General features: G+C 47.5%; 7 protein-coding genes across 7 annotated transcripts; 1 reads left to right on the plus strand and 6 right to left on the minus strand.

Moving 5' to 3' along the window:
- Positions 1 to 4339: 4339 nt before the first annotated feature.
- Positions 4340 to 5823, plus strand: N7508_011228 (uncharacterized protein; the record flags this gene model as incomplete). The annotated part of the gene is made up of 7 exons (XM_058469288.1): positions 4340 to 4434; positions 4476 to 4719; positions 4767 to 4810; positions 4863 to 4962; positions 5014 to 5370; positions 5419 to 5497; positions 5549 to 5823. 7 exons carry the CDS (start codon positions 4340 to 4342, stop codon positions 5821 to 5823), a joined length of 1194 nt encoding a protein of 397 aa, XP_058314266.1.
- A 610-nt stretch (positions 5824 to 6433) lies between these two features.
- N7508_011229 (uncharacterized protein) lies at positions 6434 to 7479 on the minus strand (the record flags this gene model as incomplete). The annotated part of the gene is made up of 3 exons (XM_058469289.1): positions 6434 to 6561; positions 6642 to 7208; positions 7275 to 7479. 3 exons carry the CDS (start codon positions 7477 to 7479, stop codon positions 6434 to 6436), a joined length of 900 nt encoding a protein of 299 aa, XP_058314267.1.
- Positions 7480 to 9681: 2202 nt separating this feature from the next.
- On the minus strand, positions 9682 to 10427 carry N7508_011230 (uncharacterized protein; the record flags this gene model as incomplete). Its single annotated transcript, XM_058469290.1, has 2 exons — positions 9682 to 9747; positions 9864 to 10427. The coding sequence occupies 2 exons, from the start codon at positions 10425 to 10427 to the stop codon at positions 9682 to 9684; spliced, it is 630 nt and encodes a 209-aa protein (XP_058314268.1).
- A 1673-nt stretch (positions 10428 to 12100) lies between these two features.
- N7508_011231 (uncharacterized protein) lies at positions 12101 to 13347 on the minus strand (the record flags this gene model as incomplete). Its single annotated transcript, XM_058469291.1, has 2 exons — positions 12101 to 12831; positions 12882 to 13347. The coding sequence occupies 2 exons, from the start codon at positions 13345 to 13347 to the stop codon at positions 12101 to 12103; spliced, it is 1197 nt and encodes a 398-aa protein (XP_058314269.1).
- A 2701-nt stretch (positions 13348 to 16048) lies between these two features.
- On the minus strand, positions 16049 to 16250 carry N7508_011232 (uncharacterized protein; the record flags this gene model as incomplete). Its single annotated transcript, XM_058469292.1, is given in 2 exon segments — positions 16049 to 16150; positions 16161 to 16250. The coding sequence occupies 2 exon segments, from the start codon at positions 16248 to 16250 to the stop codon at positions 16049 to 16051; spliced, it is 192 nt and encodes a 63-aa protein (XP_058314270.1).
- Positions 16251 to 16407: 157 nt separating this feature from the next.
- Positions 16408 to 18187, minus strand: N7508_011233 (Hsp70 family protein; the record flags this gene model as incomplete). The annotated part of the gene is made up of 6 exons (XM_058469293.1): positions 16408 to 16542; positions 16601 to 16769; positions 16831 to 17037; positions 17279 to 17372; positions 17429 to 17489; positions 17546 to 18187. 6 exons carry the CDS (start codon positions 18185 to 18187, stop codon positions 16408 to 16410), a joined length of 1308 nt encoding a protein of 435 aa, XP_058314271.1.
- A 4861-nt stretch (positions 18188 to 23048) lies between these two features.
- On the minus strand, positions 23049 to 24438 carry N7508_011234 (uncharacterized protein; the record flags this gene model as incomplete). The annotated part of the gene is made up of 5 exons (XM_058469294.1): positions 23049 to 23112; positions 23167 to 23339; positions 23501 to 23833; positions 23888 to 23999; positions 24188 to 24438. 5 exons carry the CDS (start codon positions 24436 to 24438, stop codon positions 23049 to 23051), a joined length of 933 nt encoding a protein of 310 aa, XP_058314272.1.
- Positions 24439 to 26823: the final 2385 nt, after the last annotated feature.

Below are 26823 nucleotides of genomic sequence, written 5' to 3' on the forward strand. Positions count from 1 at the left end.
ACTCACCGAGAGATCAAAGCTGCCTGATCGCCTCCAGTCCCACAGGTAGCTCGTGTTGAAGGATTCACCCCCTGCTGTCTTATCCGTCCATCTCAGCGTGTCTGCCAATGGATAACCACGTCAAAGGGGTCGTCAAGGACAAGGCGTACTTGGCGAGCTGAGTTCCACTCAGCTATTTCTGAAAATGGAACGACGGTACGAAGGATCGAGGGGAACGGAGGCGTGCAAACGGTCTGGGGAGCATTGGAGCGCCTCAACATGGCCGCTGTGGAAGCTTCACATCATGAAGCGCAGGGAAAGGAGGAGTTGATCATGTTATCCAGCTTTCGCAGACGCTTGTATCGCTGGCTTGCGCGAATTGTAGGGAGGAGCGTCCGGTCGAATATGCAATTGATGCGTTTTAACCAACATTCCCCTCGGTCCGAAATCGATTGGACACCATCAGCCACAAGGCTCTCACTCTCGTACTGCGCCCCAAGGCAGATCCACGGACCCGCCGCACACAGGCAATTGTCCACAGAGGGTCTAGGGCGACTAAAACCAAAAGGGCGCAATGGATCGACGATGGACCGGCCGGCTAACGTGTCCGTGAGGCAGAGGCGTGGTTCGGCGTGGCGGACCAAAGGCAAAATTGCCTCATGTCGAGCATGTTCGGCGATTCTGCGTAGAAAAGGACATGGGTGAGGCAAAGCTGCGCACAGAGCGCTCGAGAGGCCGAACGAGGGCAAAGGACTGGTCAGTTCGCGCCGGTGACCGAGGGGCGGTGGGGCTCGGCGAGCTAGATCAATGGCAAAAATGCCTCACTGGCAGGACGCACACAGGACGCAGATAGCAAGAAAGGGGCCGTAACGGGCGAAACGTTCGGCGAGCAACAGTCGGGGCGATGAAGGCGACTTTATAGAGACACGCACGGCGACGTCAGTCACGTGGAAGGAGCTAGACCCAAAGAGGCACGCTAAACCAAAACTGGTAATTCGCCGTCACCGCAGAGTACCCCGTTAAACTGACGCGCTGCATCACGAATTGATAGGATTTCTTGCTTCTGAATAGCTAATAAGATCCTACCCTCTTGCTCTGTACGGTTTTGAGAGGATTGAGTACGAATTGGTGGCATAGTGGGTGGTTGAAGAAGGAAGGTCTAATTAATCGAGCGATTTACGTTGGGTGGCCCGCTCGGTAGGGAAATACGTTAACGTGATTCCCAAGCGAGCGGGCATCCCAAGCGAGCGGGCACCCCACCTTAAATTTCCATCCCCCGAGCAACCCACTGTTTTCAATCACGCATCATGCCCCCAAAACGAACTCAAAAAGCTCAAAAATTGCTTGAGCAAGAGGGCAAGATCCTACTGGCTATAAAATCTATTCAAAATGGTCAAATTACCACGATTGCTGCAGCAGCACGCTCTTTTGAGGTGCCCCGCTCTACTCTCCAAGCCCGGATCAATGGGAGAACCAATCGGTCTGATACACGGGCTAATGGCTATAAACTCACTAAAATTGAAGAAGAATCAATTAAGAGCTGGCTAATAAGCATGGATCAACGAGGTGCTGCTCTTACGATCAGTATGCTAGCAGATATGGCCAATTTATTGCTAAAAGAGCGCGGAGAGACCCCGGTTCAGAGAGTGGGCAAAAATTGGCCAACAAACTATCTAAATCGGCACTCCGAGCTTACTAGTCGATTCTCTCGCAAATATGACTATAAACGTGCTCTGATGGAGGACCCAAAGGTCATCACGGAGTGGTTTAACCTCTTTCAAAACACTATCATCAAGTATGGAATATTATCAGATGATATCTATAACTTTGATGAGTCAGGGTTTGCGATGGGAATCAGTGCGACGACTAAGATCATTACTCAGTCAGTGTATACTGGTCGGAGAGGTGTTTTACAACCTGGAAATCGTGAATGGGTGACTGTGGTTGAATCAATTGGCGCCTCTGGACACGCGCTTCCACCATACATAATCTTCAAGGGAAAAAACTTCATGTTACGATGGTTTGATGACCTTCCAAAACACTGGGCTATCAATCATAGTCCAAACGGATGGACGAGTGATGAAATAGGTGTTGATTGGCTCCAAAAACACTTCATTCCGCATACAACAAATCAAACCAAAGGAAAATATCGTCTTTTGGTCCTTGATGGGCATAACAGTCATCTCACACCTCAATTTGATCAAATTTGCGCTCAAAACAACATCGTACCTATCTGTATGCCTGCGCATACTTCCCATCTTTTGCAGCCTCTTGATGTTGGTTGTTTTGCTGTTTTGAAGCGATCTTATGGGAGTCGGGTTGCAGGATATACCCGATTAGGCATCAATTCTATTGAAAAAGATGACTTCATTGATATCTTCCCTAAAGCCCGTGGCGATGCATTTAAAAAGACTATTATTCATAGCGCTTTCGCTGCTACTGGTCTTGTGCCATTTGACCCTGATCGGGTGTTGTCTCATCTCAATATTCAGCTTGCATCACCTACGCTCCCGGATCGTCCATTGTCACAGGGGTCAACCTCAGATAGCAATATCTCAACTGGTATCCCTCAGAACTCCAACCAACTAGCAAAACGCAAAGCTAGGATTGATTCGCAATTGAGTGGGGGGTCAAATAAGCTATCTAGCCCTACAAAACGTGAACTTGCGCAATATCACAAAATGACAGTGAAGATGCTGCATACGGTCGTTTTACAGGGTGATGAGATCAAGAGATTACGGGCAGCGAATGCAAAACAAATGAAAAAAAGGGCCAAATCCACAAAGCGGCTATCCTACCAGGGTAGCCTGACAAGTGATACGGTCGCTAAAGTGAGTGGTGGTAGTGGTGATCAGATATATATATCTAATGCACCACCTGGTCCATCACTCCCAGAGGAGCCCCTCTTGCCTGTTTTACCCCCTGTACGTCGTCAAATTACCTGTTCTGGATGTAATCAGAAAGGGCATTCTTTTAATAAATGCTTTAAAGCATAGTTAAGTTAAATATATTCTGTTATGGTTGTTTAAATGGTGTTTAAAAATTGAAATTATTGATGGGGTGCCCGCTCGCTTGGGATGCCCGCTCGCTTGGGAATCACGTTATCCATCATATGGTGACAAAGTACATAACCGATGGCAGCTAGTACGGATCCGGGTGCCAAGTGAGGGGTTTCAGGGTAAAAGTTTTCTAAGCTTTGTGGAGCCTGCCCAAGTATACTTTTATTCACTATTCCCTTTGAGAAACGGCAATGTAGCAAGGAACGTCATGTGCTGCACTTGGCCGAGCTCCACATAAGAGTCGGGTGTGGCATTAGTGGCTGCGACGGGCTCGGAGCGGCGACGCAAGGGAGGGACAGTCTTTGGGGTGGTACTCTGTTTCTTCAGCGACGCGGCTCAAAATTCCAGCACGCCCAAGAAGTTGTCACCCCAGAAAGGGCCCGGTATCTCGAACGGAATCGGGTAACAGCAAACAGATGCCCCTTACAAAGGAAGCAAGAGAGCGGGGAAATCTAGCGTATACTGCACCAAGAGCCGACAAAATGAGAAACATTCCTAGCTGTGGTCAACAAATTGAAAGAAGAAGTCTGGAGGCTCAGAAACGGGGTCTTTGCGCACGCAAGATGCGGGGATCACCGGATCAACCTACAAATCACAACATAACCCAAACTATCTTCAAGTCGGGTTTGTTGCAGTTTCCTACTTTGGAAAGGCCCGAGAGGAGAGCGCAGACCTGTCTACAGCCTCGCTAGCGCTTTTGAAGCATGACACCGTGATTTGTGCCGAAAACTTTGATTGTTACATTGATCTACCGAAAAAGAAATGGAGTTCTCGCTTCACGACAAAATTAAGAGTATCAATTTATCTATTTCATGACGCACTAGACAGGATAGTAGCCTATTACAAAGTTTCTTAGCTGGACTGATTGACAATGTGACCCGTGTCTACATCCTCAAATTATTTGTCGACCCTAACTACCGAGCCACGCATCCCGACAGCCTGTGAATTGAGAAATACACACCTCGTTATCGATTAGCACTCTTCTTGCGACTGTCAAAGGGACGCATGGAGGGTCTCGACTGGTTCGGAAGATTTAACCACCAATAATGTGAGGCGATCTGCGGAGTGGGGCACATTTGATTTCCGCAGGTATTCCGGTACAGAGTCGTTGACCTAATCGCTGATGTCATAGATGATTGCCACCTCATGGCTGTGAGGAATCATATTGTTCGTATCCATCGGAGTCCTTTTCCGCTTACTGATCTTCGCTTGTATATAGAACTATGGCGGTGAAAGTCACCACATGGTTCAGATCTTTTCAAATCACTTCTGGAATACTGTGATGACAACTATCTTTAAGTATGTTGGATCTCCATCGCGTGCCGTATGAGACGCCATCGCTGGCCCAATTCACGCGTAAGGACATCATGGGCTCGAGATTCGAAATCACACAGAGGTTAGCCCCATTACGCTGGCCAACAGATGAATGCTGAACAGCAAGCTAGGTACGACGGGTTGGAACCCGTTGGGATGGGGATATCTGGTCTCGTCTGGTATGCTGTCAACTCCTATCACCTCATATGCAATGTCTGATGAGCCCTTCGACCAAAGCTCAGCAAAAGATCAAATCTTAAATCGAACAGTCGCCGTCAAAAAGCTTTGCGACCCATTTAGGACAGCAGTAGTTGCGAAACACATGTTCCGCGAGATTAAGCTGCTTATCGAGCTTAAACATGAGAATGTTCGTCACCCAACCTGGTATTTGGATCGTGGCTTAATCAGTAAAAGATTATCAATATGCAGGACATATTTGTTTCGCCTTCCGAACAGATGTACGAGTTCCTCCCACTCTTGTTCTACATGACCACAGCTAAAGGCGTAAAGCTATCTCGTGACAGAACTCATGGTAACAGATCTCCACACTCTGCTGAAGACCAGAAAGGTCGACGGCCAGTTCACTCAACTTTTCGTTTATCAAATCATGGTGAGGTTCTCAGAACTAATCCAATCAGCCTCAATGCTAAGATGAAACAAGCGCGGACTCAAATATATCCATTCAGCGGGCATCATACACCGCGATCTTAAACCGAGCAACATCTTGATTAACGAGAACTGTGACCTAAAGATTTGTGACTTCGGCCTAGCACGCACCCAGGACTCCCGTATGACCGGTTATGTCTCGACTCGATACTACAGAGCTCCAGAAATTATGCTTACTTGGAAGCGCTATAACGAGAAAGTCGATATCTGGAGTGCAGGTTGCATTTTCGCCGAGATGATTATAGGACGACCATTGTTTCCAGGAAAAAATCATATTGACCAGTACTGTGTAATCACAGAGCTACTTGGAAGCCCTTCAGAAGACATAATTGCAAATGTGAGCAGTGAAAATGTAAGTGACACCATGTTCGAGTTATGGGCCTGACACTGACAGCTTTAGACGCTGAAATTCATTCATTCTTTACCGAAGCAAGCGAAGAAGCCTCTCAAAAAATTGATTCCTACCAAGAACGAGGATGGTACGTCATGATATGTCCTTTACATTTCAACCCCAATTAATCCTCATCCAGCGGTTTCTTTGCTCGAGGGAATGCTTCAAATCGACGTAGAAAAGCGCTGCTCGGCAGAAGAAACCCTCAAAACACAATATCTCGCACCGTATCATGATCCGCATGACGAACCTACAGCGGCAGAGAAGTTTAATTGGGATTACTGTGAAGCAGGTCTCTCCACTGCTGAGTGGAGAACGGTCATATATTCGGCGATTCTCGCTTTTCACGACAAATCAAGCGAGAACTCGAGTGCAGTGACAAATTCTGTTGATGAAATGGATACAAGTAGCTAGCATTTACTATCCAACTCCTGACGTCGGGAAGCAAGAGACATGGCTTCGGACACACCTTTTAGGCTTATAATCAATTGTTTTCATCCTTAATGACATGGTGAAATGGGGGTGGTAAGATAGCAGTCTGGCATCTCAGATGGGTCGATATTAATGATGAAAGCACACAACCAACCACTCCCGCTCTCAGTCACAAGGTAGGAGTAGCTTATGTAGATGACAACGGTACTCGATCTTCTGTCATATGGGGACGGTGGATGAAGCTTGAATGATCCTCCCCTCTGATCGAGGAAGAGGAGCCATTTCTAAAGAATTTGTGATAATCCAGGCAACAATTATATGTCAGGCATTCCTTGCAAATACTTCTCTGAGATCGGATGTATTGATACTCCAGATATTCGTTATATTCAGAAATGTTATATTAGCACCTGAAATAAGGGGTAATAATAGACTTCTTGACGCCCCCCGGGACCAGTTGGTCAAAATAGCTTATGGTATCACCTGACATTTGATCTCTGGCAATATACTACGGCCTCGTTCAGCCACTACAATAGAAAGATAGACGTATATAACATACACAATCCGTTTCTATTACATTCCCTAAGCTGCCTCTTCAGGACTGTACATCCACCAAGATCTTGCAGTGATGATCACGATGCTCTAGCAAAGCCTGAAAACCTTTTTCTACTATTTCATCGAGGCAGATACGTGCGGTAATCATTGCTTCGGAGTTCAGGTGACCTAGATTGTGTCAGATTATCTCATAGAAGTGATCGAGCACCCCAACCAGGCTCATGGGGATAAGACGTTGCGCAACTTACCCTTGCTCAAGGCTTGAATTGTTTCTAAGAAAGAAACCTCATCGTACAATGCTGCACCCACATACCAGACCTCATTGTACATCAACTGGTTTACGGGGAAGGACGGACGCTTCTCCCACACGGCAATATTGACGATTTTGCCTTGAGTACGACAAGCCGGGATCGCAATTAAGAGTGCCTTCTCCACGCCAGCTGTGTCGAAAATAATATTTGCGCCGACTCCATCTGTTAGGTGACGTGTCTGCTGGGCAAAATTCGTATTCCTTGGATCGATTATATGGGTTGCGCCATAATATAAACAAAGGTCTTTGCGACTATCCATTAGCTCTGCCACGATAATGTTCTTGGCGCCCTGCAGCTTCAGCACTTGCAATAAGCCTAGTCCGATAGTACCACCGCCCACAATAAGTACCGAGTTCCCAGGTTCAAAAAGCGAAATTTTGACTGAGTGCCACGCAACAGCAAGCAGTTCAATAAACGAGGCCGCCTCTGATGAAACATTTTCGGGGATTGGGTAGAAATGGCCCGCTGGCGCCACAATCTTTTTGGACATCCCTCCACCATACCCTTAAAGGACAGAACGCGTGAGCCTGAGGTCAATACAGGCTTAAGCAACAATCAATGGAAACATACCACTTAGCCCTATAAAGCCAATATTTTCGCAACAGTGGTTATAGCTAGACCTCGGCACAACCCATGGGCGGTACTGTGTGGGCGGCTGGGCTCTAGTCTGGGGCCCATGGGCGGGGCCATAAGGGTCGTGGGCGCGCCCAGAGCCCACGATGGGCGGCCCAACAGCCCAAATGTGGGTCAGACAAGAACAGCCCGTGACATTCATAAGTTATGCAAATTTTGGCTGAATTTTTTTGAGTATTTGGATTACAGACTCAGTCCCAAGTAGGGGAGAGGATCATATACTGTATATAGTGCAGTCAGATTAAAGACATTATATTTGAAATTTTACTCCTTATCTAGGGTCATAATACACAAAAAGCTCTTCGTCCCGTCTTGCTCGCTTCGGCATCCTCCCTGATGTACGCCTCTGGGTAATAGGAGGCAACGGAATATCACCGTCATCGTCATCTTCTCCATCACTAGGTCGTTCCTGAACATCCATGTTCCCCTTCTCAGAATCCGACGCACTAGGCACAATACTTCGTCGCCTCTTGCTAAGGGTGCGCTGGCTAAATTTCTCAATAGTGACCTGATACTGGGTAGATGCTGAATCATCTTCCTCATCGTCACTGATAAGAGCAATAGGATCATCTTGAGGGATATCCTTTTCTTCCTCTGCTAGGTCGATCTCTTCATTGCTCCAGAACTCCTTAGCAAGCCCAAGTTGTCCCTCCTCAATATCTAACCTTGTAGTGCACATGTGCATCATAAGGTCCTGGATTGTTGTTGCTTTGAGCGAGCCTCGACGATAGTGACAGATATCCCGAGCAGAGTTAATCAGTCGCTCAACACCAGCACCAGTAGCAGGGATAGAGAGAATATCCCGTGCAACACTTGCTAGTACTGGAAATTCATGTTGATTATCCTTCCAGAATAGAAGAGGCTCAATATTAGTCGGTTCTAGGTTATAATAGGATTAGGTCCTGAGTGTTGTCAAAAGGATATATAGTAGCACCTACCTCTCTGTAAAAACCGTTGAAGCTCATCCTGATAGTTTGATATCGAGTTTGGATTTTCAGACCGTGGTTGTGTTAGGATTTGGTGAAACCTCGATACTCGTGTCTGCGCTCTTGGGGATTGAAGATCAGAAAGACGTTGCTTGTAGGGTTCAAGGTAATCTTTGAGGTGTTGATGATATTTGTCTCGCCATTCATAGTCATTATCTGACCATTCCTGCTGTGTGAAGAATTGTAGCTTGTATTGTGGCGCAAGAATCGTACCCATCGCGTAAAGGTTGCCATGATCCCCACTCGTCTTGCCATAATAATCCTCTAATTTTTCCCTTGCCGCTTGCAGGGCAGTCAACATCGATCGTTTCCAGTGAACCTTTTTCCGCCGAAGCAGACTGATTGAATCGTCAAGGTGTTCAAAAAGGCGGTGGTAGATAGCAAAGACACCATGGACAGTGGCATCCTTAGTCTGGCAGAGAGCAGTTGTAAACTCATAGAAAGGCAGTGTGATGTAAACAAGATAATCAATTTGTTGCCACTCTTCCTTGTCTAACTCGTAGTCCCTGAGATTATACTCCGTGCAGTATTTATCAATCACTGGCTGCAATTTCTTAATACGGCGGAGCATCAGGTAGGTCGAGTTCCAGCGAGTTCTGACACCTTGAATAGGAACCAGCTTGGGTGGTTTAGTCTGAAGACTAAGGAATGCTTCCCGGCGTTGAGGGCTTCCATTGATGTAGATAGCGAGGCCACGGACCTAGTGGAATAGTAAATCAATAGATGTTCCCTTATGAATCAAGATAAAGAGACATAGAATAGAGGTCTTACCCTATTCAGGGTACCGGAAATCTCCTTGCGTCGTCGGTCAGCACGAAGGGCTTCGGTTTGCGCTTCAGGCCATTCCCTTTTATGATCCTTGTTTATTGGATTGGCTTTCATTTCGCCAAGGAGTTTCTTCAGGCTCAGCTGGATAACATGAGCGAGGCATGGAATCCGGATGATAGACAACTGATCATGAAGCTCGAGGGCTGATAAAGTCTCTTGTATTTTCTTCAGCAAGGTTTTGTTGTTTGATGCATTGTCTGTTGTGATAGCCAATACTCGACCCTCAATCTTGTGATGTTGAAGCCTTTCGAGAAGAACAGTGCTAAGATTTGCCCCTGAGTGTGTTCCATGCAGTGGCTCAAACCCAAGAAGAATTTCACGATAGTTCCAGTCTTGATCGATGAAGTAGCCAGTGATAGCCATAAATGCTTGTTGAAATGGTGAAGTCCAGCAGTCCAATGCAATAGAAAGCTTCGCAGTTGGAGGAAGCTTTTCAAGGACTATTTGGTTCGCCTGATTCACGGATTCCTGTAGCCGACGTTGAACAGTTCTCGCTGAAGGAAATTCTGGGGTTGATGGTGCTGCCCGAGCTAGGCGGCAAAGCATTTGTAGTTCTGGATTTTCGACAACTTGGAACGGAAGCCGGAGTACAGTGACTGTTCGGATAATCTGCTGCTCCCACTGCTCTTTGGTGAAGTTCTCAACCTCACTGCGAGTATGAGAGTCCTAAAATCATTAATTTTGAAGTAAGTGGTTAGAAGATAGCACATACCGGTTTCTTGAAAAGCTGACGTAGTTTTGCTTGCTGGCCTTTTTGACTGGAGGCTAATTTACACCTGTTAGTCGTCCGATGCCGGTTAACAGACTTTGTTCCATTCGATCTCCAGTTCGGGTGATCAAGAATGTTTCCGCATCTTTTACACATCACGCTTGGTGTACCCGTGGAAATATGTGCCACCTGATCCAAATTTTCCCAGCTTGTCGAGTGCTTTCTGGTTCCATCCCACTCAAATTTGCGTCTAGGATCGACTTTCGGCGCATTATCTCTCTCAGCTGCCGCCATTGTCTGGAGCCACCACTCCATAAAGTCCACCTTGTTCATGATTGAATAAAGAATGAAGTTCTTTGTTCGTCTGGGGCCAACGTGCTCAAGGCACTGAGGAATCGAAGGTGGTGGTGGTCGAAGGAAGGGTGAACCTGAGACTGAAACGATTGTTTGCTGACTGCTTGGCCGCTCGGTGGCAATGAGATAGGCATCGTCAGACCGAGGAAAGGAGAGATTATCTGTATCACCTTCATATTGGGAAGAGGGGCCAGCGTCAGAGAATTGAGACATGGTGAGATACCTTGAGGGTACAGGAAAATCAGAGGGTAGAGAACTCGCCTTTCTTCTGTAAATAAGTCCAAATCGGAGACTTAGGGGCGCATCAGTTCTAGGAGCAAGCAATTTTGACTTTTAATTAAAAGTGCTGATAGAGCCGTTTGACATATAGTTGCTAGTTATATTGATTGGCTATTGTCAACAAAGGACCTCCACTATTCATGGGCGGGCCCATGGGCCCGCCCACGAATGCGCTCATTTCCCTCAATTAGAGGTCAGAGAGATGCCCCCGGTCCCAAAGCCCAAGGATTTTCGGCTTTAGACACAATAGTAGGCAATGAATGAACACAACCAATATGGTAGGGGATTAGAATTGTAAATTTGTTTGTAATAAATAGTAAATTCTAGAAGGTTTCACTAGGAATCATTTACAAGATCAGGATTATGCAAATTTTTGGTCATGCATGGGCACTAGGCTATCAAATGCAGCGCAGAAATATATATCTTTTCACAGTTTTTCATGGCTTTAGGACCTCCGCATGTTATCTCACCACTAAAGCACTCAGAGCTATGGACCAATGAAATGAATTATGGATAGCTAGTTTGAAAAGTCTGAATACTTGACCGTTTCGTGAAATTTCACAGGAGTTTGGGTTGCTTTGGGGTGGTCGATGCTGTTATGACCAGAACAAGTGTAAACAATGAGTATTTTATTTGGCTGAATCAGCACTTTATCCATCCTTTTGGGAAAAATTATGCATTCATGGGCTGTGGGCTCTATACCCCCGCCCATGGGCGGGCTCTGCCGAGGCCTAGTTGGTATAGAACTGAATACTGTAAGAATTGAATACTGTAACAACTAATTTGTAGAACTCTTGACGAAATGTTTCGCGATAGCCCCTATTCTCAGAGACGCGTCGCATTTGAAGACGCAAATTGCTTTTTCGACTATATCTCGGACGAATTGACAAGAACGCGCGGGAAACGGCGATATAGGCCGCTGCGATTGGTTGACAACGCACGGACAACTTGCGTGTAATGGCAGGACAGGTCCCTGCTGTCCACCGGACGGTTTACCGTGGGGTGCACGGACGAAATGCGTGGAATGGGTCCCATTCCCGTGCGGCATAGTACAGTAGAAAGGACACGATTGGCTTGGCAATCATACTCTGCGATATGGCTGTTCATGGTCTCGGTAGTATCTGACGAACTGAGAGAGTGGTCAAATACCACTAGGTCCCTTTGGGACAGGCTTATTCATCGTTCACCCAATTCCCCCTAGTATTTGTACGGTATTCCGGGCACATTCGAGGTATGGTGTTGTAACACGCCGAAGCTTATTTGTATAGACCCCTGAGATCGTTCAACCGATCTTGAACACCTACAATCAATCACCTGATTCTATTGGACATGTTCAGTACCAGCCAGTACATCAATTCCTCATCCTGACAGTATCTCTAATGCCACGCTGCCCATTGCCACTAGGGTAGTGCTTCTACCTCGATCGATTACACTGCAGAAGAATTACTGGGTAGAATCACGATCCTCAGTGTGTTTTCATCCATTCAATAGGGGTATCTTGTATTATTAAAACAAATCACCTTACTCGTTATCAACCAATCAAGTAGCTTTGATTCACCCGTCACAAAGACCCAAAGCATTCTTTCGATACCACGGCCAATAGACCTCTATGCTCCACTTTGCGAGGCGCTGCAATCCCCAGACCGTTTTATACACTCCGTGATGGCTGTTGGTCGACCCGAACTTTTTTCAAGCCAAAGCACCGTGTTTTGTTCTTCTCTAGTCGTAGCGGCAAAGCTCCATTCATCCCCATTCACAATGACGGCAGGAAGAAAAGTTAAGTCTACAAAGGAACCACCAGTCCGAGCAACAAGATCTTCGAGTAGTCTCCACTGTGCCGCGTGCCAAGTACTTATTTGTAATTCTGCCGCTGCAGGTTGCGCTCCACGTGGCGTTTTGGTCTCAATGCTGACGGTGATGGGTCGCTGCCGAAGAGCATGAAACTCTGTGTGGTTGATGACACCGCATGGCAGCTCTTGACGAAGCCGTTTGCTGACATCACGCGTAGCCTTGTCCGTTCCTATATCCACATACATGCAAAAGTCCACCATTTTCGGCATGAAGCCTGTAGGGAGGTATTCTTGTATGATCTTGGCGGTGGTGCATGGCTCAAACCCGATTGATTGATTCTGCGTTTCTATATTGTCGAGGGCTTGCTCCAACAGTGGACAGTGCACCAGCATATTCCATCCTGACTCATCCTGTTGCGAGTCCTGGCATCTGACGGATTTCTTGACCAACGAGTCGACGCGATCGAGTGATGGCGTTGGTCCGTACTGATCACGATCCGCGGGGAAGCGAACATGAAAGGCAAACAATGACGAAAGCGGGGATCTTGCTGCAATGCCTCTTGTAGAGTATCCGATATCACGCCAACGCCAATGCTACACATATCGAGTTCGGAGGAAAATTGGGCCAGCGCAGAAGGCATGCCAGGGTCCCCGGATTCCATCCTCTTTGTCTCGAGTCCATTGGGTGCCAATTCCATCGCAACCATTCGTTTCAAGGGCGAGGACCGTCCGGAGGCTTGTGATTCAGACCATGATTCAGAGCGATCCGATCGAGATGGCGACGCTGTTGGGAGGTTGGGTATTCCATCACGAACGCTGTTTGCTCTCGGCGTCCCTTCAAGGTGATGGCCAGCAGGCAGCGCAACCCTTCGCCTTTTTGGTGTCAGATCGGGGTCGGTCGCCATCGAGGCGTATCGTTTGCGTGACTCGGGCGGCGACAAAGGGTGATGATATTTGCCGGTCGGGTTTGGAGGAGGCGTGGTGAGAGATGGCGATGATTCGCCAAGGGGGTTTTCAAGGCCAGAAAGCCATTCAACAACAGATACAAAAGATCTTTCACTCATTATAGATTCGCATGGCGGTGTTTTTAGTGTGCAGGGGTGAAGCTGCGCGATTAGCGTCGTGGTTCATGGGGAATCCACGTCGCCGGGTCAACGAAAGCGGAGTCGGTAAGATTCCAGTGAATCGCGGTCTGAACAGTAACGTGACTAGGCCTCGAGATGGACCCGCAAAGAACCGCGAACCGCCCCGCCCCGCCCCTCAAGGTTGTGGGTAGACCTTGCGGTTCTACAAACATGACAAACATCGACGATCTTGCGATATGCATATTGTACGTAGAAGAGGGCTGTATTATTGGTATCCTTCTTTCAGGCTTACGAGAATTATGTACCTTGTCGGATTGACAGATACTGGTATGTGCTAGTATTGAGGTGTCCCATTGAGATGCATTGATGTTGTTCTATCGGGATCTTGCTGTTGAAGCGTTATCAGATCTCAGGAGTCGTTCCTAGCGTGTTACGACGCTGGTATGCCGAGCGTACCCCGTTTACCATACAGAGACAGAGACAGAATGGGTACTTGATGAATATCCCTGTTCTTAGTGGTAAAATACCACCCCTCAGTTCGACAATATATTACCGATCAAGGGGCCATCAGCCAAACATTCAGTCTATCCAGTCTATTTAATCCAATTTAAGACATGCTTCGAGACCAGTATATGATGACTAATCTGTGGGTAGGCTTAGAGTATCAAATTCAGCAAATTCGCAATGCCGTGGTGAGCTGGGGGCCCTAGTGTGAGGCCATCATATCGACAATGATAGCGTTGTTTATCTTTGACAAAAGGGACAGTGAAGGAGGGGAGGTTGAAAATATTTTTATGCTGCGATACATAAGCATGCGATTATACAACTTGATTGCTGAGAATCTCACACCCATAACTTCCGAAATGTCGCTGGAGTTTGTCTTGCCATGGATATGACCAGCTGTCTGGTTGATATACATGTAAGGCGGAAGGAAATAGCAATATTCAATAGACAAACCAGAACAGTTGTAAAAAAACAGTCATTTATTTTAATGACTCAGTAGGTTTATGAACGCCAAGACCAGCTTTTTATGCAATCGTGGGCTTTGGGCCCAAAGGTTCGACCCCCGGCCCACTGTGGGTTGGGCTTTGGGCCCAGGGTCCGGGCCCAAAGTTGGGCTTTGCGGAAGCCTAGCCAGGTCTAGTCCTTAGTATAAATATCCTGGAGATATGGTTGGTTTATTTAGTTTAAACATTCCAAAGGATAGACTTAGACGTTCTGTTCCCTACAGAGGATCACCCTCACCGACCCGCAGTGACCCTCAATCCCCAATAAAAAGTGAAGATAAATGATTAAGTAGGGTTACTCGACGATAGATCAACTTTCATCTACGCGTGCCCAGTGTAAACGGAAGCCCCCAGTTATTCGCAACCTTTTGGTGTCAAATAATCCTGTATGTTCTTCCCCTTTTCCTTACGCGGTCTATTTAAATTCTTTTACTCTGATCATCATGTCTGAGCTCTCTGGCATCTACTCATCCTCGAACTTCGAGGGGAGTTTCATTAGACTTTGCAATTTATTGTCCCTGATGACACTCTATGCACTACTCCGTTTCTATCTCAAAGTTAACGAACGTTCGACTCAGTACCTAACGACCGCTTCCCTCCACAGCTCGCACCTCTAGTGCCTAACAACATTACGCGTACTAGACCCGACCGTGTCAACGAAATCCTTCTTTATACCGTCGGCATGAGCGCAGAATTTGTCACTTGGTGGCTTCAAACGAACTATGGAAGGAAAAACGGATCAATTGGTATGGAAGGCATCTTGCGGATTGCTGGGCTAGCTTTGGTGAGAAGTGAAAGAGGCAGATGACTTGAACCCAGTTGCCGTAGATGTGGACCCATATATTGTTGGGGATTCATTTCCTTGAGATTCCTGGTGAGGACAATTTTACTAGCGACTGTAGTTGTGTCATCTAGAATATCAACGAGTAATGTTGTGTCACACGTACTGGCTTCAGGCGAACAGGTTGATTACGTATCGGCGATTTCCCGGTCCATATCTCTAATTCTATTACATTCAATGGCACAGGCTCGTCTAGGGTTTATCGATCCATCCCAGTATACTGGGGCTCAATTGATGCCTCGGGTTCTAAATATTCTGTTGAGGATCATTTGCAGCATTTAGCAAAGTGTCCGAAGTCTGTGCTGTTGATACTTTTAACAGCGCATACTTTTAACCGTAGTTCAAAACCGTACTGTCTCTATGGGGTACACCTACCTCGTCCATAATGCAGAGGGTGATGGATTGACGGAACAGGGATTCAGATTCTGTCACGCCTCCAGACGAGCAGACATCCATCTGTTTGGCTTTTCTGCAGGATCAACGTTCTGGGTCAAGACCGTATGATAAGGAAGTTATGTCTGTACGATTATTTACAGTCATTTACAGTTGTATTGGAATATTGCCAAGAAGGGGGGTTCGGGAAAGAATATCTGTGAGTAATGGTGAAACTAATATTAAAGAGATAATGAACGTTTACGCCCTCTTGAGGGCAGATGTCTTCGGAACAAAACAGCGGAAGGACGAGGCAGTGGCATCTCCTCAGTGGGAGACGGATGGATACTTTCTCGACCAGGTCCAGTTGCCGCTGAAAAGTTTGACTTTCCTTGTCGCGGTACAGGAGAATCATAGTAATTTTTTCTACCCAGCGAAATCTTTTTTTTCCGTGTTCGCTTCACGCCCCCTGTTCCTGGCTCTTGGCTAGAAATGGGTAACATTCGATGCCCATCGTAGCGTTCCGTTTCGACGTCGAATTCTGATCTAGGAACCCAGCTGGCTGCGCTCACAAGCTTCGTTCCAATTTCCAACGGAGGGTTGCTGTCACGCTTGAGATAGACTACGGCTTCAAGAAGCTGGCCCTTGGGTTTGACAGACATGATGAATCGCGCTTCCACTTTCTTGTGGCTACTTCCGTGGGGAAATAACTCATTGTGTGGAATCCTACCCTCAATGATACCTTTGTAGTCCAAATGCGATTGATTAGACGGAATCGGATATGTGATTGGACAATCCAGTTCGTTCCTTGTGTTCGCTTCAGATTCGGTCTTGATCGAAGTGATCACTTGTCGTAAAAACTTTGGAGGAAATGATATTATTCGCAGGCTCCAAGCTCTCCCGATAGACAATTTTGATAAGTTCCACGCGACTCTCTGGTCCTGCGGCTCGACCCTAACACGGTTAGTATTACATATCCACATTTGCGAAAAAAAGTAGAAGAGCATCGTACCCGCACGATCACCCAGGCGATCGCTTCTTCCACCCGGTCCCCTCCAAGTGGTCTTCCACGTGGGGAGCGATCCTCCAAGTAAGTCAGGCCCAGGTCTACCCTAGCCACGGTTTCCTCTTTGACTGGGTTTTGGGCATAGTAAAGAGCTCCTCTGGCAACAGTCTCCGCCCTGGAAAGATGCATTAGACATAATCCGCCATCTTTGGTGGCGGGAGTTAGGACCGACTTACGCGATTTCACAGGAACATTCAATCCCAGGTATCAGTCTTCGAGCCTCACTGAAAATCGTCTCGCGAACCCAGATATTTCGGCTCAGACCGCCAGTCATGACGAAGATGGTAGGTGGGAAGCCTTTTTCGGAAGCACTGGTAGCTTGCTTCTGCAATAGTGCTAGGGTATTTTGGACCAGTGGGTGGAAAAATGTTTTCATTTCCGCACTATCGAGGTTCCAGTTAGCGTGTCATGGCCCAGAAATTTGGATTTTAGTGAAAAGCGCCTGCTATCTATTCGTTTCGAGATATACCCACAACGGGTTGTGCAGAGTCTCGAAGACCTTTTGTTCCCAGAACACTCACATGTCTATCGATACGCGCTCGAGTAAGAGGTCGATCTCGACGGGCTTTTCGGCTTCAAATCGTCGTTTTTTGTCCATCAATCTCGCGAGAGAGCTTCGCCCACCGCGAGTCGTCCCTCAGGTAGTTATTATCTGGGAACCGTGCCTGCAGCGCATCGCGCACAGCGTCATTGATCATCTGGCTACCGCCGTTGAACCCTAACTCGCGTGTTAGCACGGCGGCTCGTGCAGGATGTGTATGCTGTGGCTCTCACCATCCGTAGGACAGACCAGCTTGATTCGTCCTTCATCGTCAAAGGATAGCGTCGCGGCATCCTGTGACCACCATCAGCCAAACGTAATCAACATTGATAGGAACCCGCGTGTCGCACAGTACTTCCACCGCCACAATCAAGTATCAAGATAGTTTTCAGGCCCGACAAGACGGGGGTGGCTTCGGATCTAACAAAATAGCCCGCTGCTACAGGCTCCGGAACTCCATCTACCTCGTGAAATCCCACATTCTTTGCCGCATCGGCGAGTATCATTCTGAGCCATGCATTGTACTGCACCGGGTATGTTACCCGGCAATGCTTGGGGATTTCGTCGAAATTTCGATCACCGCAGTAGCGGTCGCGTTCCGGTGTTTTGAGAAATTGTCCCTTGAGAGTATCCCAGATGTACGAGAAAATTTTCTCGTACAAGTCCCCTAAGGTCACCGCCAGCCCACGTTGCTCCGTAGCCCCACGTAGAGCCTCCTCAAGCAGCTTTGTGTATGGCTGTTGGCCCATAGCCGCCAATTTGGGGTGTTCAAAAACAACGACCTCAGACCGATACCGAGCATCGTCCCCGTAGTACCAGTTCTGTTGCGAGCATCCAAGAACGGCCTCTAATTCCTCGTTGGTCTTGGCGTTACCGTCGGAAGGGAATTTGAGAACGTAGGAGTCATTACTGTCCGACCATTTCCAGCAAACGACGGTGCTTGTGGTCCCAATATCAACCGCAACCACCAGTTTCGAGGTCCCTCCATGCATGGTGCGCTAGCAATGACGCTGTCCGATGTCGTGCAGGATTCTGGCGACCGCGGTAAAACAAACAAACATCTTCGCAAAGACCGGAAACCCGAGCAATGACTTGCACATTATGTAATCAAGCTAATCTTGATAACGTGATTCCCAAGCGAGCGGGCATCCCAAGCGAGCGGGCACCCCATCAATAATTTCAATTTTTAAACACCATTTAAACAACCATAACAGAATATATTTAACTTAACTATGCTTTAAAGCATTTATTAAAAGAATGCCCTTTCTGATTACATCCAGAACAGGTAATTTGACGACGTACAGGGGGTAAAACAGGCAAGAGGGGCTCCTCTGGGAGTGATGGACCAGGTGGTGCATTAGATATATATATCTGATCACCACTACCACCACTCACTTTAGCGACCGTATCACTTGTCAGGCTACCCTGGTAGGATAGCCGCTTTGTGGATTTGGCCCTTTTTTTCATTTGTTTTGCATTCGCTGCCCGTAATCTCTTGATCTCATCACCCTGTAAAACGACCGTATGCAGCATCTTCACTGTCATTTTGTGATATTGCGCAAGTTCACGTTTTGTAGGGCTAGATAGCTTATTTGACCCCCACTCAATTGCGAATCAATCCTAGCTTTGCGTTTTGCTAGTTGGTTGGAGTTCTGAGGGATACCAGTTGAGATATTGCTATCTGAGGTTGACCCCTGTGACAATGGACGATCCGGGAGCGTAGGTGATGCAAGCTGAATATTGAGATGAGACAACACCCGATCAGGGTCAAATGGCACAAGACCAGTAGCAGCGAAAGCGCTATGAATAATAGTCTTTTTAAATGCATCGCCACGGGCTTTAGGGAAGATATCAATGAAGTCATCTTTTTCAATAGAATTGATGCCTAATCAGGTATATCCTGCAACCCGACTCCCATAAGATCGCTTCAAAACAGCAAAACAACCAACATCAAGAGGCTGCAAAAGATGGGAAGTATGCGCAGGCATACAGATAGGTACGATGTTGTTTTGAGCGCAAATTTGATCAAATTGAGGTGTGAGATGACTGTTATGCCCATCAAGGACCAAAAGACGATATTTTCCTTTGGTTTGATTTGTTGTATGCGGAATGAAGTGTTTTGGAGCCAATCAACACCTATTTCATCACTCGTCCATCCGTTTGGACTATGATTGATAGCCCAGTGTTTTGGAAGGTCATCAAACCATCGTAACATGAAGTTTTTTCCCTTGAAGATTATGTATGGTGGAAGCGCGTGTCCAGAGGCGCCAATTGATTCAACCACAGTCACCCATTCACGATTTCCAGGTTGTAAAACACCTCTCCGACCAGTATACACTGACTGAGTAATGATCTTAGTCGTCGCACTGATTCCCATCGCAAACCCTGACTCATCAAAGTTATAGATATCATCTGATAATATTCCATACTTGATGATAGTGTTTTGAAAGAGGTTAAACCACTCCGTGATGACCTTTGGGTCCTCCATCAGAGCACGTTTATAGTCATATTTGCGAGAGAATCGACTAGTAAGCTCGGAGTGCCGATTTAGATAGTTTGTTGGCCAATTTTTGCCCACTCTCTGAACCGGGGTCTCTCCGCGCTCTTTTAGCAATAAATTGGCCATATCTGCTAGCATACTGATCGTAAGAGCAGCACCTCGTTGATCCATGCTTATTAGCCAGCTCTTAATTGATTCTTCTTCAATTTTAGTGAGTTTATAGCCATTAGCCCGTGTATCAGACCGATTGGTTCTCCCATTGATCCGGGCTTGGAGAGTAGAGCAGGGCACCTCAAAAGAGCGTGCTGCTGCAGCAATCGTGGTAATTTGACCATTTTGAATAGATTTTATAGCCAGTAGGATCTTGCCCTCTTGCTCAAGCAATTTTTGAGCTTTTTGAGTTCGTTTTGGGGGGCATGATGCGTGATTGAAAACAGTGGGTTGCTCGGGGGATGGAAATTTAAGGTGGGGTGCCCGCTCGCTTGGGATGCCCGCTCGCTTGGGAATCACGTTAACTTGTCAAGAAATGTGGTCGTTACAGTACTAGCTTACTCGAGTTTTAGCAGCACCCATTTTGCTTACTCATTTGCTAGATGGCTACTTCGCCAAGCCATACACCGCTTCATGAGCTTTGGTTAAATAGCGCAGCATCAGCTTGTCCTAGAATTTACACTCATTTTCTATGATAACAGGCCGATCAATGGTCTATTGTAGAACTAGCGTGTACCGTATCTCTTGGAATCGACAGTTGATAGAGAGCCAGTCACTTACCACATCTCAGATGGCCGCAGAAGCTGAATGCAGCCAGACTACGATTATAAATATTCGCAGAAACTTGCAATTTGGAAGTGTCCACGCACCTCCAACTCAAATATCGCGGAAACGGACTGCGACACCGCTAATGATCGAAGCGCTCTGCGACCACCTATCCGAAAAACCCGGCTTATACCTCGATGAGATGGCTTTTTTTCTCTTAGATGAGTTCCAGACCTTAATTACAGCCTCCAGCATCAGGAGAGCCCTGGTTGCCAAAGGCTTGTCTAGAAAGATCACTCAACAACAAGCCATGGAGAGGAATGCGGACCTGCGAGAATGTTATTTGCACAATCTTTCAGAATTTGAATCATATCACCTAGTTTATGTTGGTGAATCTGGATGCGATAAACGAATTGGGTTCAGGCGAACAGGATGGTCCCCACTTGGCGTGGCTCCAATGCAAGTAGCACAGTTCCATCGTGATCAGCGATATCAGATCTTGCCTGCATATGCCCAGGATGGAATCGTTCTGTCGCGTGTCTTCCGCGGTTCAACGGACTCCACTGTGTTCGAGGATTTCATAACCCAGCTTCTTCAGCACTGCGGAAATGGCCTGAGCCTAAATCTGTTGTGGTCATGGATAATGTATCATTTCATCACTCAGAGCGGATTGCGCAGATGTGTGCGGACGCCGGGGTGAGATTGGTTTATCTCCCGCCTTACTCGCCGGACTTGAACCTAATTGAAGGGTTCTTTGCTGAGCTTAAAAGTTTTATTAAACGCAATTGGACATATTATGAGTTAAATCCCGAACAAGGTTTTGATGCCTTCCTCACATGGTGTATTGATGTGGTTGGTGCAAAGGAAGAAAGCGCCAGAGGCCATTTTCGGCATGCAGGCTTGAAGATCGAAGAAATTCTAGAAATGCCTTAGGCACAGTCTCGCTGTCAGTGCTGCATTCATGAATACGGATTGAGAACCGGAATTATAGTAACTCCGAATGAGCGGATTACTAAGGATGAGCATAGCATAAATAGCAAGAAATAGCAAGTAATAAATGACAGAGATTTCAATGCCCTCATTGGCTGAGCAAGTTACAGGAAGACAGCAAGTTCCGACACTCGCTTGCGAGCGACCTCACGCAAAATGTCGACATAATGACCGCTTGTCGTTGGCAATTTGCTCACTTGACCAAGGGTCATCCAGAATATGTCGCGCTGACGCCCTTGCTGACCGCTCAAACTGAAATAACTTTCCAGTCATTAGCACCTGCCTCGCTATGTCGTCTCTGGTAAGGCCCGGTCTTTGCGGCCATGAAAGTGGACTTTTTTTAGCCATTCGTGCAACTTGGGCCGGTATTTTCTATGGTTCTGCCGTCTCGTGCGATCATCGTATTTCTATCTCGCGCCACATTTCAGGTACAATAAATGAGCCGTCGTCATAATACTCGTATGAATCGCGTATAATTGCTTGGTAGTATTACAAACTACTGTACTACCGTCGTGATATGAAGCCGTAGCTCGACAACGGAAAGACCAGATATTGATAGGGTATCATTTGATCATATCAATGATGAAGTCAATTGATTGAAGTTGATACAAGCACTAAATCTGGATTGTGACGTGCAGCTAAACCACTATAGATACCCCAGGAGCGCTTGGAATAATCATCGGTTTTGGACATTTCATATAACCATCGGCAAGCCTTTTTGATGTTGTGCACTATTGCCGCATTCTGAAATGCCCCGAGGTCGATTTGACCCACAAGGCCGACCAGGAGGATGGCAGAACATTGCATAATGTAGTGGACCATGGACCACCATGGGCAATCCCCATATAGCCAGCGGACGTCTGCTTTATCGGGAAGAAGGTTGATGACACTTCCTGCTACCTGCATGCACATACTGGCCATAGAATGACAGTGTTTGCTGCATGAGAACGATGCCTTGATCGCACGTCGCAAACACGGCTCAAGGATGATGAGCTTGATCGAGTAGAATTGAAACGCCAAGCTAGTGCGTTGACGAACAAATGGGCAATTCGGCGATGGCTTTTCGAAATGGTAGATGGATGGTAGTTTGGCCAACCAATTATCAGCAGATGCATTGTTTCTCGCGATTGTACCTTCTAACTCATCCCATGAATAAGATGCCGTGCTAGGCGAGTGGATTTCGTCCAAGGCAGCTCTTCCAATGCAAGTCAAGCTTAAACGATACAGAAAGTATAGCGACGTGTTAGGCTTACCACTGTTTGTCACAAAGGCTATGGGTGGATCATCGTCTTCTCGTTCGCTAATAGCTGAGTGAAGCGAAGGTTCTGCATGTTGCTTATTCCCTTCCCCGTCTGGTTTGAACGCTCGTGAGATGAAAGATGCAAGTAGAGCCTTCCGAGTATCGTCGTCTGCAATGAACTGTGAAACACGGTCTTCCTTGAAAGTCCTCCTCTCGGTGGGGTGCTGGGAGAAAGGCCGTGCAGTATTCCAGGCTCATGTTGGGTGGGCGTCCAGTCATCGAGCATAGTTGAATGTCAAGCAAATACAATGCCCACCAAAGACGATATCTTGTCTCCTTGGATATGTAAGAAATGCTTTCACTCTCACTACGAAGATGGATTCCCATGGCCACTGCTGATCTCATTGCGACGCCGCACATTCGCCACCGCCCTGTTCATCACATCAGTCCCGAATTTTCAAAGCGCAGAAGTTGAATACACATACCTATTGATATGGCCTATTGAAAGCATGTATAGTGAAATAAGGGACTCGACCTGCACCTGTTGTAGATTTGGGTGGTCGCGTTCAGCAGAATCCCTCGTGTAGAGCTGCCAAGCCCTTGTGAAGTATACATGTGTGCGCCAGTGCCAGCTTCCGGTTCCTTTCTCATTAGAGAGCTATGACGTGTTGCGATAGCCAACACTAGATTGAAATCTGCCATCCATGCCCAGCCCGGTCGCTTTCCCGGATTCGCATAAAAAACGCGAAATTGTTTCAAAAAGTACAACTTCCCAACAAATGGAAACGACGCGTGCACAACATGAAAGTAACCATACACCAATTGGTTAGCAGCTTCTTCCGTGGGCCAATCCGGAAAGTCATCCAGATGGGCCAGAGGACTCTGTAAGCCGTCGAGGAAGTAGTTGGCAGACAAGAGCAGCATCTGTTTCGACTTTCTCAATGGATACTCAGGTTTCATGTGTTGGTCCATTTCACATTGGAGACTAGAGAGCCACGCTACCTCTGATGGCCTACCCAAGAGCCCTGCGACCTGAGTATTTCTGTCACGGTTGAGGTCCTCAATGGTATGATCGGTCGGCTGTATAGGGTTTCTCTGCACTTGCTGGCTATCGGGGGTTGTGCTCGGGGATGTCAAAGGTGCGCCTGGAAACTAATTATCATTAGATACTTGTCAGAAAGTTTCATCTATCCCGTGTTAGCTTACTTCACTAATGACCTTCTCAATTTGTATTGCTGATTGACGGTCAAGACGAGGATGCAGACTACGTAAGAGGTCCTCATACACCCGAACCTGAGACATGAGAACCGCCGATTTTCTGAATATAGTGTCAGCCCATCATACGTAAATTATTTCTGAGACTGGGCTACTGAACCTGGCTTCTTGCTCTCGCTTTCCGTCCGTGTAGATGCAAGTGATGTCGCCTTCGTGGCATCGTTGACATGCGGGCCGATGGCCGCTACATTTGACCTTTTGCTCACGGCAAATGTCGCATGCTCGACTTACTCTCCTATTTGACGTCCAAATCTCGCGATTTGGTCCTCGTGGGGATAGCAATTCTTCAATCGGGGCTGCGAAGCAAGGCTTTCCCGTGGGTGGCTGGCTGGGCTCTCGGACAACGCGCTGAACACGGTTGACTCGAGGGTGTTTGGACACCTGTCAAGCCATGATTGAACACTGGAAGCAAACGTTTTATTGCTTGTCGTGTCCAAGCCATTGTCGTGAGAGCCAAATGTACCAGTCTCTTCAGATTTCATCAGCGTTCCGTGTCCTTTGCCGAGATAGTTGGCGCCGAATTCCTGGCGAAAGTAGACGGCCGCGAGGCTAGTGGGTATTTGACGAATCAGACAAGAGAATCTATTATGTTTGATTGGCTGGGATGACAAACCGGGCCAATCAAAATCGGAGTGAGCGGAAAGATTCGAGATACGCCCTACAGTGAGTCCGCGAAATGTTCAGATTGCTGTCTCACGTTTTAGACGATACGCTCTCTAAAATTATGTGGCAATGCCATCCTCGGCATTCCCCTTGATTGCCCAATCCGGTGGGTCAGCAGATATGTCAAATTGTCACGTTTATTGCTTTTAAGATTTGGAAAGGATAGTCTGTGCGCAGCAGTCTCGTATATAAAGAAATCCCTCGTAGCCATGTTATACAGTAAAAAAAGACGATTTAGCAAGTGGTCGGGGTAGAGAGAATCAATCGCTTATCTTTTCTGGGCTCGCGGGCTCGAATATAATTTCGAAAATTCAAATGTGCAACAATAAATAATATTTTGAAAATGGCGGTCAATAACACAATTTAGTATTGCCATATAGTCTATTAAACCCCCTGAAAGCCCAGATCATCCAACCCAAAACCTGCTGTAGCTAGATTATTTGATGATGATGATGATGATGATGAATTCATTTGCCCGATGTAGCTTGCTCTATGTAAATGCTGCTATGCGGGAGTGCTATCGAGCCTGCCCACGGCTAAAAATGGGTATCCAGCCCTGTACATGATAGAGAGAGGCTCATCTTTTGAGCATTTCTCTGACCATATCGAATGTAGAATAAACTAAGACAAAAGAAAGCGGGCTGCAAGTGTTCAACCACAGCCACTTGGTCGCATGACCACAGCCACTTGGCCCTGCATGACCCACAGCCACTTGGCCCACATGAAAATAGAACTTTCCTGGTCCTCACCGCTTTCGTTGGGACCCCTGGTCCCACCTCTGACCCCAGCTCTCCCCTTTCTCCACCTCCTCTTCCGCTGTCAGCAGACCTTTCTGGTCCACGTTCGATTCAAGGGAGTACAGTGGACCTGGCACCGCACTCCTAACGAGGCAATATTCATCTCCTTCCGTCACACTGTCCATAGGGATCATTGTTTCTCTGCTCCGAGGAGCTATTGGATCCAGGCCCTGGAGACTGACCCAGGAGATTGGCTCTGATCATGAACTCTGCCACAATTGTGCGCGCCTCGAGGCGCGTCAACAATTCTTCGTGACAAAGCGTGATGCCCTGCTCAGACGGGGCGGTACGCATCTCATCGCGCTCTTCTTGATGCAACGGGCACTCCAAGTAGGACGTGTCTCACGGTCTGGTTACCCAGGAGTCACTGTCGCATCTTGCGGTCTCGCGCCGATTGATGTAAGCCAGGTTCGCATTCGGTCCGATGCGCCCGGTCCGCAATTGCATCAGGATGGAAGCGGTTGCTTTGCGTAAACCCGACCAGTATTCCAGTGTTTTCTTGTTCGGTGTCTCGATCAGCCTTCTGGTCGGACGACCGGTTTCTTCTCTGATGCCCGTGCTCTCTCCCACTCGATCCTCGCCTCTTGGCAGAATCGACGCTTTGTCGCTGCCGCGAGGCAGATGTATCGATTGAGAGGGTCTTGTGGATCGTCAGGTTTTGAGCCGCATCTTTTGCGTGCTGGTCTACGATCTCGTTGCCCAGCACTCCTTGGTGCGCTGGGGATCCACCTGAGTTCGGTTGTGATTCCTTTCTCCGCCTAGTCGACGGATGAGGTCCAGGCATCCTACCAGGTATACTTGACCTGAGGGTATGCGAGGTCGGCGGAGCGCTTTTTTAGCGCAGCCTGGCTGTCGACAAAGATGACCAGTCCATTCTTTGCTTGCGCGACCCGGAGACTCTGTACTGTTCACAACTGACTCCAGTGCCATCTCGATCGCGCGTAGCTCTGCGGCATACGCGGTCGTTGTGCTATCGTCGCTCATCTGGCTAGTGGGCGACATGGTCTTCGAGTCGATCCCAAAAGACATTAAGTAGCTTCGACAGGTCTACTTGCATAGACCACTACGCCGTTTTTCACCCGATAAATGGGGCTTCTGGTCTTTTGAGGTTCACCACCTCTTACCCTGGGTGTCTCTCAGTTTGCTCCTTAAGCATACATCACGGGCAGGCCAACTAGGACGACACCGCTTCGACCGACCAAAGGTCGATCTCAGGTCCCCCAGTGCGAGTGGGGTAGTTGACTCCCGGCTTTTTTGTACACCGACACGCGCATCCGTCCTCTCAGGCTATACAGACAGTCTCTTGACAGGCCCCGACCCTGCCGCAGTGGCTGCCATTGTACACCACGCCCCGCAGCTTTTCACTCTCGTTTAGCGTTACCTGAGGAGGTCTCCCTCCGCCAGGCC

This window comes from Penicillium antarcticum (assembly GCF_028974205.1).
Source record: "Penicillium antarcticum strain IBT 31339 chromosome Unknown utg000010l_segment0_segment0, whole genome shotgun sequence".
Classification (NCBI taxonomy): Eukaryota; Fungi; Ascomycota; class Eurotiomycetes; order Eurotiales; family Aspergillaceae; genus Penicillium; species Penicillium antarcticum.